Below are 13531 nucleotides of genomic sequence, written 5' to 3'. Positions count from 1 at the left end.
GTGTCTCAAAGGGGATAATAGACTTAGAGAAGCTAGAGCAACTAAGCGAATGGATTTCTTTTTTTTTTTTTTTGTAAAATAACACCTTATCTTCTATCTTAGAATCTATACTGAGTGTTATTTCCAAAGCAAAAGAGTGGTAAAGGCTAGACAATTGGGGTTAAGTGACTTGCCCAGAGTCATATAGCAAGGAAGCATCAGCATCTGAGGCCAGATTTGGGCCCAGGGCCTCCCACCTCCAGGCCTGGCTCTCTATCCACTGAGTCACTTAGCCACCCCTGTGAATGAATGTCTTAACGAAGGCTGAAAGTGGGCTTAAGAGGCTTGGTAGAGTTAGACAGGAGGGCAAGGATGTTCTGGTCAAGAGAGAGAATACTGGTTTAGAATTCAACAAATGACAAAAACCTGTTTTTGTGCTCTCCTTTCCCCTTTGTTGTTTCTTGAGAATATCATTCTAACTATATTTTATCTTTCTCAAATGGAAGCTTTTTAAGGACAGAGATTGTTTCTTTCTGAATGTCTAGTCTTGCTGTATCCTATTTTGTTGATAAAATGTTAGATCATAACACACCAAAATCTATTTTTCCTGCTCTAGACTTTTAAAAAAAGCCTGGGGTTTTTAACTTTTCAAAATATAATGAATTAAAATTCATTAGTGACTGAATCATCTCTCAACCAAAAGTAGAGTAAAAATAGGGAAAACAATTGGTAGTCCCTTTTGAAAAGTTCCCTTAAAATGCACATTTTGATTCCTCTTTTCCACTTATTATTAGCAAGTATCTGTGTCGTATTTAGGTAACAATAATAATAGTTAACATTTATATAGCATTTACTATATGATAGACACTGTGCTAAATGCTTTTACATTTATTTCACTTGACCCTGGTATTAGCCCCTTTCACAAATGAAGAAACTGAGGCAAAGAGAGGTTAAGTGACTTGCAGGATCAAGTATCTGTGATTAGATTCTAACACAGGGGTTTCTTTGATTCCAGACTCAGTGCTCTATCCACTGTGCCATCTAGCTGCCCTCCCTAGATTGTAAGTCATCTAAGAGAATCTATAACCTAGACACTAGTGGTCCACAGGACACAGAAGCATAATACAAACATAAATAGAACCTTTGGCTATAAAAGGTTAATAAGACAAGTACCTGCATGGCAATAGGTCCTGGAGACATTTGGGAACTGTAATTCATTCCCATCATGCCCTGCATATTAGGCTGCATAACAGAAACCATTGGAAATCCTTGTTGCTGAATTGGCATCAGACCTATTTGAAACATAAGAGTATTATTGTTTAAAGTCTGCACTTAAAACTGTCAAGTAATCTTTTGGCGCATACTAGTAATTAAGCATTACATAAAATGCAATCAGGATGCAAAGAATACTGTGTAACATTGTAATAGAAATGATACTGAAAATAAGAAATTGATATTAGTATGACAGAGAGAGTCTAAGGTGTATACCTTATAATAAGTTTTGTATTTCATTATCCCCCTTCTCTTTGGGTTTAAAATGTCAGTGGTCTAAGCTATGTCTTGATGAAAAAAATGTACCTCCTTCCTTTCTTTGCAGGATTAGGGAAATTATAGTCATGGAACATTGTATATATAGTCAAGACTTGGTCATGTGTTGGTCATTTTGTTGAACTATTTTCCTCCTTTTTAATTTGTTGTTAAAAATAATGGTTTATTGGATAGAGGTGAAGGTTAAGTTGGGAAATGAAGGACAATTTTTAATTTGAAAATAAGTAGTTAAATTATTTTCTTTTAGTTATATCATTATACATTTCTTCTTTCTTTCTTTCCTTATCTCCTCTTTCAATACTATCTTGCCCACACTGGAAATGTAAGGTCTACTTATAGATTGGATTCCACTGATTGACATGAGTACTTTGCTTCTGAACTAGTCTAACCTTCCTTAGACAATTTTTGAGACATCAAACATAATTTTGCTTCTATGCAGCTATTTATTGTTCCTTATCTTGCCTTCTGGAGTTAAATATGCTGTTAAGTCTAATCCTTCTTCTCCATGAGAATCCTTCAAATACTTTTAACAGAGGTATCATGTCCTCCCCAACTCTTCTTTTCTCCAGGCTAAAAGTCCCTAGAGTTAACTTATTTCTTTAAAAAACCCTTACCTTCCATCTTGGAGTCAATACTGTGTATTGGTTCCAAGGCAGAAGAGTGGTAAGGGCTAGGCAATGGGGGTTAAGTGACTTGCCCAGGGTCACACAGCTGGGAAGTGTCTGAGGCCAGATTTGAACCTAGGACCTCCCATCTCTAGGCTTGGCTTTCAATCCACTGAGCTACTCAGCTGCCCCCTAACTTATTTTCATAGGCTATGGATACCATCCTACTTATCAATGCCCTTAAATGATGGTGTCTAAGACTTAAGAACTACACTAGGTCATATCTGATGAGGGAGAAGTACAGTGGGCCTATTCCCTCCCCTTTTCTATAAGTTATGCCTTTCTTAATGCAACCCCAAATCATAGGGGCTTTTCTGAATGTCATTTTAAACTGCTGATCTATATTGAGCTTCAAGGTCCACTAAAACCCTATTATTTTCAGACATATGACTATTTAACCATGTACTCCCCAATCTTGTACTTGAAATTGATTTTGGACTTAAAGGCTGAAGCCAGGCTAAGATGCGTAGTAACTGAATGGGAAATATAGTAATTTACCTGGGTGGTCAGATTTACTGAAATAAAACCTTTAAAACTATCTGAAAACTAAATAAGTTTGACTAATATTAGAAGTTATCTAATGTGGGTTTTTTTTTGGGGAAAAAATTTCTATTGTTGAAGTTTAGTCAACCAGCTGAACTTCAATATGTCATCTTCTACCTCCTTGGTCCTCCATTCTCAGAATGGCTTCTACCTGTCCAATCCTTTCCTTATTTTCTTCATTGGAAGTTTATCTACTATTTCATCCAGGAAGCCTTTCCTGATTCCCTAAGATATTAGTGTTCTCTTCTTTCTCAATTTTTCATGAGCCACTTTGATCTTTATCATTCTTTTTACTCCTATATCTTGCACTTATATCTTTGACCAAGATAAGAATCCCTCTAGGACAGCAATGGCAAACCTTTAAAGACCTTAGAGACCAAGTGCCAAAACTGTAAACTCATGCCACATGTGAGCCCTCCCTCCACCCACCTTACCCCAGACTGGGGAGGGAGGAAGGTCCCTTTGGGCTGCTGGGCAGGCCATGTGAGAAATGTCCTCATGTGAGAAATGTGTGTTTGGAAAGGAGAAAGGGACTAGTCCCATCTGGCATGCAGGCTATAGGTTCACCAACACAGCTCTAGGGTATATAACCCTCTCAAGGGCAAGGACTACTTGATTTTTTCTTTTGATCCCCATATACTGCTTTGCACATAGAATGCACTTAATAAAGGAATTAGAGAAGACACAAAAATTCATAAAGAAAAAATGCAGTTTAAAGAGGCTAGAAGAAATGACATTTCAACTTCCTCCAAAAGGAATTACACCTATCTCACTTTGATCTTATTTCTGAATTTTCTTATTCCGTAAACTTCCATAAATTTGTTACAAATTGTTTGACCAAGGGAGAAATGAGGGGTGACACTAACTACTTTATTCCAAAGCTCATTCTGAGAAACCTAAAGGGTAGCTGTGAAATGGATTCTAGGCATCAGAAAAATTGTTTTACTAGTGAGACAGTTATTTCTGTGCATTTTACCTCAAAATGCATGCCAAACTAAAAAAAAATGGAATAAGGAAACATTCAAAACAAACTCACATACCTTGAGGGGGTCCTATTCCACCTGCAACAGGAAATATGAAGCTGAAATGTAGAATAAAGAGATGTCACGATTTCAAGTTTTTCTCCCTACCATCAAATATTTATTGAACACCCTTTGAAGACAATTACTCCCATGTATACTGATCTTGCAAAAGTCATTTTAGAAAATGTTTCAGTTTTCAGTAATACTGGTGATAAATTAAGCGAATTTAAATTGCTACAAAATACTCTGGAGAAATAAGTCAAATTTACTTTGAAGTCATATTTTATAATTATAATAGTGAGTTTTAATTTAGGGTTTTATTTTGAAAAATTCTGTTGTAATTCTAATATTGCTTTTTTTTTTTAAAACCCTTATCTTCCTTCTTGGAGTCAATATTGTGTATTGGCTCCAAGGCAGAAGAGTGGTAAGGGCTAGGCAATGGGGGTCAAGTGACTTGCCCAGGGTCACACAGCAAGATTTGTGAGCCACCCAGCTGCCCCCCAATATTGATTTTTATAAGACAATTTTTCCATGAATAAGGCCTTAGAATTTGTTCTGCCATAGATTTTCAGTAATTATAATAATAGCTGATTGTGAGTCTGTGGGATGTATGCTAGAGAAGCAATGTTGGTAATGTAGAAAAAGCAATGGTTCCTGGAGTCAAGAAAATTGTATTCTATTCCTGGTTCTGCTACAGCTGATTGGCTGACTGACTATAAGTCACTTAACCTTTCTTGATTTATGTATGCAATATATAAAAGAATTAGATTCAATGGATTTATTGAGCTCTAAAATTCTATGATTCAGACACTTCAAAAAGGTTTGCATTGTATTAGTTATAACCCTCATGTCTTCATGACTCAGCTGATCAAGGCCTCTAAAATTGGGCTCACACTACTTATTGAGCTCTGCACCATTAAATTTACACTGATTTAGTAATGAAGCCTAAATAAAGAGTAACCTACAACTCACTTTTAAAAAGTTAATTTCTTATCCCTTACTTAGGTGGGAGAAAATGGAATTCAAGGAGTCTGCTTAAGAGATTTAAAATTAAAATGATTAAGCATCTGTATGAGGGGTTAAGTGAGGGGGAAAAAAAAGGAACTCAGAAGCTCTATATGGGTTGGTTGTGTTATAGTACCTAAATGACCCTTTCTTAGCATCCTCATTTGTCAAAAAGAAACAGAAAGATTGTCAAAGCTCTTCCTTTAATGAAGTTCACTCTATCAGTACATACTGCCATACCAAAAATACTCAAACTACTTTGGCACTATTTGAAAGAGCATTAGATCTTAAGTCCCTGTTCTGTCACTGACTAGAAGTCATGATGCCCCATCTACCAAAAGAGGAAGTTGGGATTAATGATGCCTGTATACTTTCTGCTTAAAAATTCTATGATTCTGACTTAAAGGCATTGCTGAAGAGAAAATTTCACAGGTACCTATAAAGATTTACCAATGATGTATTTTTGCTTTTTCTTTGTATCCCTCTTTATATCCTCAGAATTTGTTTGACAAGTAGTTGACTAAACATTTAAGAAAGCATGACATAGCACGACATAGCAAAGAATCATGGAAACTATTGAACAAAACTATTAGTATTGATCAGTGTTTTGATGATTTTAGATACACATAACTTCTATAAATTAAAAGTTTCTTGCATTTACCTTCTTTCCCACTTTATTGCTCTTACTCCAGTTAAGAGCAGTTTCTCATAACAAAACTACTTCAAATGTCTTTTCCTCCAGATTTCCTGGGTCATGCACAGCCCACAAACTACCTGAAGGTCAATTTTCCTCAAACATGAGGACTTTGATAATAATGCCATGTACCCCAAAACATTCTTTGGTTCCCCACTGCTAAGAGAATTGACTTTATTTGAGGTAGCCCTGGCATAACTGAAAGAGTACTAGCTCCAGTCAGAGGGCCTGGGTTCCAATCTCATTTTTACCACTTATTTTTCTCTGGACTTCAGTTTCCTCATCCATAAAATGAGAGTTGGATCTTTTCTTCCAAACTACTTTTCCAGCATCCTCTCTCCTACTTCTTATATAACTCTTAATTTGGACAAGTCACATCTCTAATATGAACCTTTGCTTCCTCAACGGTAAAATGAGGGGCAGGTCAAGAAAACCTCTAAGGTCACTTCTAGCTTTAAAGTTATAATTCAATTCAATAATTCAATCTACATAGCCAAATAAGACACTATTTTCTGTTCATTCATTTAGTTCCTCCTCCCACTTTCATGTTTGCACCTTTTCCTCTGTGTTCTTCTACTCCCTACCTCTTCTTGAGAGCTTTCAAAGCTTAATTAAAATACAACCTCTTCACTGTGCTGTTTCTAAATCCCATCCCCAGCTAGAAGCAAGTCTCTTCTTTGCACTTCTTTGAGTATATATTACTCCTATGGCATATATATACATACACACACACACATATATGTATATATGTATCACATATACAGAAGACAGAACATAGTTAGGATGCCTATTATATAAATGTACTTTAGCCCTTGTATAATTCTCTCCCCTTATTTATTCTGAGTTCTTTAAGGGAAGGAACCATGTCTTGGATATCTTTGTATCCCTCCCAAAGGTTTGTACATCACAATAAAAAAAAAAATGAGCCTTTCTAGGGCTGAATTTCCATTTCCTTTTCTGCTTGATTTTCTAAGTGAACTGATTTCCACTGGATTTTATCTTAGGACTTACCAACTATAAATATGTTAAAGTACCTCATTAATTTTCACCTATCACAGGGGTCTCTGGAATGTAACTCCCGCAATAGGTGAGGGATCACTGTATTTCCTATACCCATATAACAAGTGATAAATCATGTGTTTTTCTTTTGCATTTCTGCTCTTTTTCTAGAGGTAGACAGCATTCTTTCTCATAGGTCCCTTGGGATTGTTCTGGATTACTGCATTGCTATTAGTAGCAAAGTTGAATTTAAAAATTATATTTCATATATATGTAAAAGTAGTTTTATATTAACTATTAATATTCTCTTTTGTACGATCACTAAGTAAATTATTTATGTTTGTCTCAAAAAAAAAGTACCACATTAAAATCAAAACCAATCAAAGGTTTAGTTGACAAGCTAGCTGACACTGTGCCTGTTTACTGGATCAGAGGTAACCAACTAAGTGGTCAGTTATATATATAGTGAAATATAAATTAGTTAAGCAGCTAACTCCTCTGTTTTTCTTTTTCCCGAAAACATACATAGAACACAAACACAATGATCTAGAAAGAATGTCAGGCCCAAACAAAAATCTCTGAAACCTAATATTTTAAAAATTGTTGGAAATGTCCCTTTAGCTTCTAAAAGGCTTATATATATGAAGAGTATTGTTCTTCAGCATTCAGTTTTTAAGTTTTCCCATTCTGGAATATAACTGATGACCCTTCAAAATCTTAACAGTTAAAAGGAATGTTTAAAAGAAGGGACTCTTGAAGATATACCACTTTCTTTTTCAAGAATTCAATGTATAGGGGTACCTAGGTAGCTTGGTGGATAAGGAGCTAGCTCTATAGATGGGAACTCCTGGGTTCAAATATGGCCTCAGACACATTCTAGATGTGTGAGCTTGGGCAAGCCATTTTACCCCAAATGCCTATGCCTTGATACTTTTCTGCCTTGGAAATGATACTTAATATGAATTCTAAGACAAAAGGGTACCCCCCCCCCCATGCTTCAGCCTTTTTTCAAACCTCTGCCCAGAGTAACACATTCTAAAGGAATTATCAGAATTCACTGCCAAAGATAATTTAAAGGAGTAAAAAAAAAAACCCAAATTAGAAATTTTCAAAAACTATTGACTACAATAAGAAAATAATATCTAGATTATTAACTATCCATGCCTTTCAACCTGATGATGAATTACAAGTACTAACAAGAGTTCTAGTTGAACTATGGTACCAGAACACACAAGCAAAAATTAAAATTTTAACTGTAAATCATTGTTATACCCTGGAGCCCTTTCTCAAAAAAAAAAAGTGTGTGAAAATCTACAATGTTGATAGTACTAAAATCACTATCAATTTGGACTATAAAGTATGATTGAATAAGAAAGGTCTAGGAGGTATAAAAAAACAGGGTCACACACTACAGCAGTTTACTAAATAGTGACCCCCCCCCCCCATAACTCCATTTCTTGGATGGTTAGATGTTACAAATTAACTAAAAAGTTTGAATACTTAAAATAACTTCACAGAAGAAAACTGATTTTCCAAAAATAACTTGGGACAAAATATAATTAGAATTTTATCTCCACAAGCCTTGTCCACAGAAACATAGATTTGAGGATGAAAGGGACCTCTGAAGCCCAGCTTCTAATATTGTGTCATGGTGCCCTTAAGGCAGTTTGATGAAGCCCACGGAATCTCTTCTTGGAATAATGCTGTTAAGGGCATAAACCAGATTACAAAGTTAAGTAATTATATTGAAATAGTTAGCAAAAGTTATTTTCTTAAAAGTCCTCAGATCTGAGGTTAAGAATCCCTGATCTAGATGAGGAAACCAAGGGAGATTATGTGATTTGTTCAAACCAACATGATCCAAGTAGCAAACCAAAGAGGAGGGGTTTGCAGCTTGGGCCCCGAACTCTAGCGCCAGGACTGTGTCCCACTAGTCTTAGGTGAGGCTCGGGGGTTTTGCCCACGCTGGTTCTATGATATAAAACAAATACCTCCTTCTGGAGTCCAGTAACAACTCCGCTCAGTATTTATTAGATACTCCTCGACGTGCCGGGCACTGGAGAGGAACACAAAGGCAAAGAAAGAAGTCTCTGTCCTAAGGGAGCTTTGTTCTTTTTACTAGTTCCGCTAACCAGCTCAGTTTGGCCAGCAGAGAGCTCAGGGCACGGACCCGTGCCTTGATTTCTCTTTTGGGGCGGCCTTGGGATTTTTCTCCCGTAGCTAGGGTGGGATACAAGACAAGGGGTCGGGAGCAAGACCAGGGGTAAAGAAGGTGGTTTCCCACAAGAACCTCAGCACGAGCAAGAGCCACAATGCCTAGCCAAGCACCCTCCCAAGTGCAAACTCCTTTGGGAACAGGTGGCTGGGAACCCGGAGGAGCCGCGTCTGTGGGGCTGGGGGGCCAGTGCAGCACAAGCCCGCCCCCCCTCCTACCCCCGCCCCACAAGGGTCCCACGCAGCCGCAGTCGCGAGCTTCTCCCGCTTCAACCGTAGCCCCCAGTCGCCTGGGCAACGACCCTCCTACCCCACCCCCAGGCTCAGGCTCAGCTACAGCAGGCAACCGCCCTAACCGCCGTCCACGCGCTTGAGCGCGCGCTCCACACGCACCTGCTTCCCCCGCCGCCCCCAGCGCCGGCCCCGGCTGTCCCTCCGCCAGCGCCAGCACCACCGCCGGCTCCCGTTCCCGGCCGCAGCGCCATCTTCCCCGTAATCTGCCGGGGCAGCCGCTGCCACCTTAGTAGGCTCTGTCAGCTGAGAGCAGCTACTTCCGGGGCAGCTGGAGGCCCCGCCTTAACCCAGTCCCACCCCCACCCCTACCCCACCCCCACCCCTCGGCTCGGTCTACTGAGGCGGGGTCTGATTGGGCACGTGACCGACCTCAGCCTCAGTGTGGGAAGAGCCCTCGCCCTTACCACGTGACCTCTTTCTTGAACTATCTGGAATAAATGGCCGTGGCTCAGCCAGCTGGGACAGTTAATCCAGGTAGGGCGTGACAGTGCTTAGTTCGAGAAGCAAGCCCATGGTTCGAATTCTTCCTCAGACATTTACTAGCAGGGTTACCATGAACGAATCACCTAATAATTGCGGCTGACAATATTTATCGCTTACTATGCGTCAGTCACTGTGCTAACAATTATATCATTTAATCCTCACAATCACCCTGGGAGGTAGGTGCTGTTATTTTTCTTATTTTACAGATGGGTACTGAAGCAGAGGTTTAAATGACTTTTCACGGCCCCACAAGTGTCCGAGGTCGCATTGAAGGACTTCCTGACTCCAGGCTTAGTTTAGTGTTCTATTCATTTTGCCACAACTGATTTTTGAGCAGCTTTAACTCGAAGCCTTTTTTTTTTTTAATTTTATTGTGAAATAGGGGATAAAATGGTATCTGTAGTACTTACCCTAATTATTGTCAGACTCAAATAAGCCTCCACCAAAAAGAGGTTTTTATACACATTCCTAAGACACATTGGGAGCTTTACTGAGCTCCCATTATATTTCAGGCACTATTGTAGGCACTTTGGATAAGAAGATGAAAATGAAAAGATGCCAGCCAGACTGCAGGGGGAAATAAATTTACAAGTAATTAAATACAAAGTAATTTGGTTGGGGATGGGATGAGTAAGAGATGGCTCCCGTAGGAGGTGGCTACTGAGCTATCCGTTATGAATACCACATGTCCCAGAGGATGTTCTCTCAAAGCTTTCACATGGAGACATTTAAAAATTATTTAAATTGGACCAGTAGGAAGCACACAAGCTGTATCCCACCTTTTGAAAGCTCTTAAGTTGGCTTTCCACTCCTCTAACAGTTAGGCCAACTGCCTTGGCCTCTACCTTCTTTTAGCCTCTGATGATCTTGACAGCCTTTCTTGCCTTTTTAAAGGTAACTATAAATGGGGAAAGTAGGGTTGTTTGGAGTATACATGCACATATAATTTTGCTCTTTGAGGACTGAAGCATTTATTCTTCCTAAGGAAAAAGCTTATCAAGTCAGAAATGTAAACATTTATTGTGTAAGAAGTGTTTAGAACTATTCAGTCCAACTCTTATTTACAAAGTTGTTGGGCTGGTTGTATCATTCTTGTCCTTATCTCTACAGAATCTCTGTATGTCCTTTTTGGGTAAGGCAAAGAATGATTTATATCATCCCTAGAAGATTCTTACCTTTGCTAGGGAGCTATTTTTGCTTGAACAGATTAAGAGGAAAGTCTTCAGGAAAACAGACCTATGAAAAGTAGTAAGTGCAGTTTTAATAGTTTGCCCTGATTTTTGTCTTAGTTAGGCAGAGTTTTCAGAGTAACCTCAGGACAGTAGTGGGGAAGGAAACCTGATAGCAAGGGATACAATTTGTAGAAGCTTAAGCAAGGAAGGAGAGAAGGGGCAGTGCCTGAATGGGCTATTCCTTTCAAGGGAAGACATAGGATTTAGGAAAACTGGAACATGTTTGTGAACAGATGGCAAGGAGCCACTGGATGCCTTTAACAGATTTGTAGTGCCTTTAACAGATTTGTAGTGGGTGAATTGAGCTCCATCATGTTTGTTTTCCTCTCCAGAAAACAATGGTGAAAGTTGGGTTAATCAGGGACAGAAATAAAGATTTCTAATCCATTCTACATTAAGTGGGATTCCAAGAGTGATATTCCTAAAACATGTCTGACTGTCACTTTTCTACTTGACAATTGCTAGTAGCTCTTTATTGTCTTTAGGATAAAATACTAACACTTGCTGGGCACTTAAGTCTTTCAGTATGGTTCTAACAACTCCCCAGGATTTTTATACAATTTTCTCCCACCACATTTGTTTTGGGAAAACTGGCCTACTTGTTCCCTATTCCTATAGTCTACCTCTATCCATGTCTTGGCATTCACATGCTCTCTAATGTACCTTCTTCACAATCTGTACTCCCCTCCCCCAGTTCCAAGAACCTCTAGCTTTCTTCAAAGCCCAGCTTAAGTGCTACTTCCTACAGAAGGCTTTTTCTGATCCCTGCCCTCTAGGTTCCCCTCCTATCCAAATCTCTCTCTCTCCAGAGACAATTTGAGGTCAGAAACTGTATCATTTTCATCTTTTGGTGCCTGAAATGTAGCTAATAAATGCTTGCTAGTTGATTTGAAATTTGGTAACAGTGTAAAAAAGAAGGCATAAGTATTCTATATCTTTTCATGATGCTATGTACCCTATTCTCATTAGTTCACTTTAGTCTTACCTTTATTAGAAAACATAGTATAAATGTTCTAAGTAAGCAAATAGTAAGAATTGATTGAGGAGGCCATTTGTATGAGTCATTTCTTGAGATCAAGAGGTTTTTATTCCAAAGTACAAAACAAGTATTTACAAAAATGTCAAGCCCATAAGCACCAAATAATTTCCTTCTCTGTGTAGTATTTTGGCAAGGATTTGCTTACTAGATGAAATTAGGGCAAAAAACCCTTAGGAAGGCAGACATAAGAAAGTGGTGCCAAAAGAATATCAAGTAATAGGAACATTCATTCCTATCAGGATAAATTATGGATTGGTTTTAAACTAAAACCCATGGGTATGGAAAGATAGGATGCAATAGCATAATTAAGTGGTGGAAAATGAGGCCCCATTGGCAGTGATCTAGTTACAGCAGGATGGATGGAGGAGGAGCTTGGTGCTACCCTGATAGTATGAGGATGGTAACAGAAGAGCTGGTGCTCATTTCCAGGGGATTAAGTAAATTAAATAGGAACTACAGAATGGGAGTCCCTTTCTGTGCCCATGTCACAAAGGCCTTCCCACCAAGTTATTTAAAGAATGTTAAATAAATGAACATGTCATGCTTGGTTACTTAAAGAGTAGTGGCTTTCATGATGCACTATTCCACATGCATCTTAAAAAGATATTCTCAAATTCTCCGGGGACACCTGAACCCTTCTTTGTATTCAGGTGCCATCCAGCAGGGATCACTCCCTCCACCTCCAGGGAAAATTTTCAGAGATGATCACCCATCTCTGTGTGTTTCCTGGCCCATCTGTGCACTAGGGTCTTCTATAAGAAGTATTCCTGTGGATTCAACTCTCAAACATTTCCAAGAACAGCTTTTCCTTATTAGTATTATCCCTAAAGTCACCTCTAAGGTGAAACTTGATTAAGAAACGTGATAGCACAGGATCAAGTATCACTTTCTGTATTGACAGCTTCCTGGAGTTTTATTTCAGTCTAAGAGATAGGTGACTTGTGAGATGCTTCATGGAAACAGCACTTCACAGCGAGGTACTTAAAACAATGGAATTATATTTCTGGAATAGTCTTCAAAGAAATTCAATTATTATTTTTTTTAGCAGGTGCTGTCATCTTTTCAGAATTCTGATGAATAATTTTTCTGTGGAAAGAAAATCAAGGAGCAATTGAAGTCAGCCCCTATTCCACAAATCCCTCCAACCCATTCCTCTCACCTCCTCCCCTCCCCCCCCAATCTCTTTTTCAGGACTGGGATTGGGAATTACATCCTACACTTCTCTTCGGAATTCTGTTTTGCATTATGACAGAGTGAATCAACTTTTCATATATGTTTCTGAGAGTATGACTTTCTTCTATAGTGGCAAGAACCATGCCCTATTTATTTATCTCCATCTCTCCCAGGACCTGGCGGGAGTGCCTTACCCAAAATAAGCACTTAAATAATGGCCAGAGATCAGGGATTCAGAGTTGGAAAGGCCTTGGAGGCACCTAGTCTAATCTTATTTTACAGATGAGGAAGTTTACAGACTTCACAGCCAGGAAATTTTCCCCTTGCACCACTCTGTCTCCCATGTAGAGATACTCATTTTAGTACTATTTCAATTCACACTGGTCTAGTGCTTACTTTATTGTTTACAACATAATTCTAATGGCTTATTTTTTTATTATATTTCCTAATTTTAACTTTAATTGTAAGACAGAAGGTAAGGGTTTGAAAAAACCAGACACTTAAGAGGCCCATGAGGATCCTTATGTAATTAGTGGTCCTTGTTTCTATATGACAGACCTGTCATATACCATTCCAAATAGTGCATTCTTGAGCCCTTCTGATCTATCCTCTCCAGTTCTCACAAGTGAGGTTTTATTGTA

At 38.7% G+C, this 13531-nt stretch overlaps 2 protein-coding genes across 11 annotated transcripts in view; both read right to left on the bottom strand.

Annotated features, from left to right (window-relative positions):
• SYNRG (synergin gamma) overlaps window positions 1–9195 on the bottom strand; it is a 99257-nt gene extending 90062 nt beyond the window's left edge. For 8 of the 10 annotated variants that reach the window (XM_007481904.3, XM_007481905.3, XM_016430351.2 and 5 more), the window contains exons 1-3: window positions 9063–9195; window positions 3776–3816; window positions 1153–1271 (exon numbers count right to left, since the gene is read on the bottom strand). In XM_007481904.3, coding sequence (XP_007481966.1) covers window positions 1153–1271; window positions 3776–3816; window positions 9063–9154 — 252 coding nt within the window. In that variant the 5' untranslated portion in view covers window positions 9155–9195. Of the gene's footprint in view, window positions 1–1152; window positions 1272–3775; window positions 3817–8446; window positions 8935–9062 lie in introns of those variants that run through there. The other 2 variants (XM_007481906.3, XM_007481907.3) reach the window with 2 other exon arrangements.
• A 2534-nt stretch (window positions 9196–11729) lies between these two features.
• The window catches only part of DDX52 (DExD-box helicase 52), a 28936-nt gene continuing 27134 nt past the window's right edge, over window positions 11730–13531 (bottom strand). The window contains exon 15 of the mRNA XM_003340209.4: window positions 11730–12803. Coding sequence (XP_003340257.1) covers window positions 12743–12803 — 61 coding nt within the window. The 3' untranslated portion in view covers window positions 11730–12742. The remainder of the gene's footprint in view (window positions 12804–13531) is intronic.

Source organism: Monodelphis domestica, chromosome 2 (genome assembly GCF_027887165.1).
Source record: "Monodelphis domestica isolate mMonDom1 chromosome 2, mMonDom1.pri, whole genome shotgun sequence".
Classification (NCBI taxonomy): domain Eukaryota; kingdom Metazoa; phylum Chordata; class Mammalia; order Didelphimorphia; family Didelphidae; genus Monodelphis; species Monodelphis domestica.
This window is presented reverse-complemented; position numbering and strand designations above follow the sequence as displayed.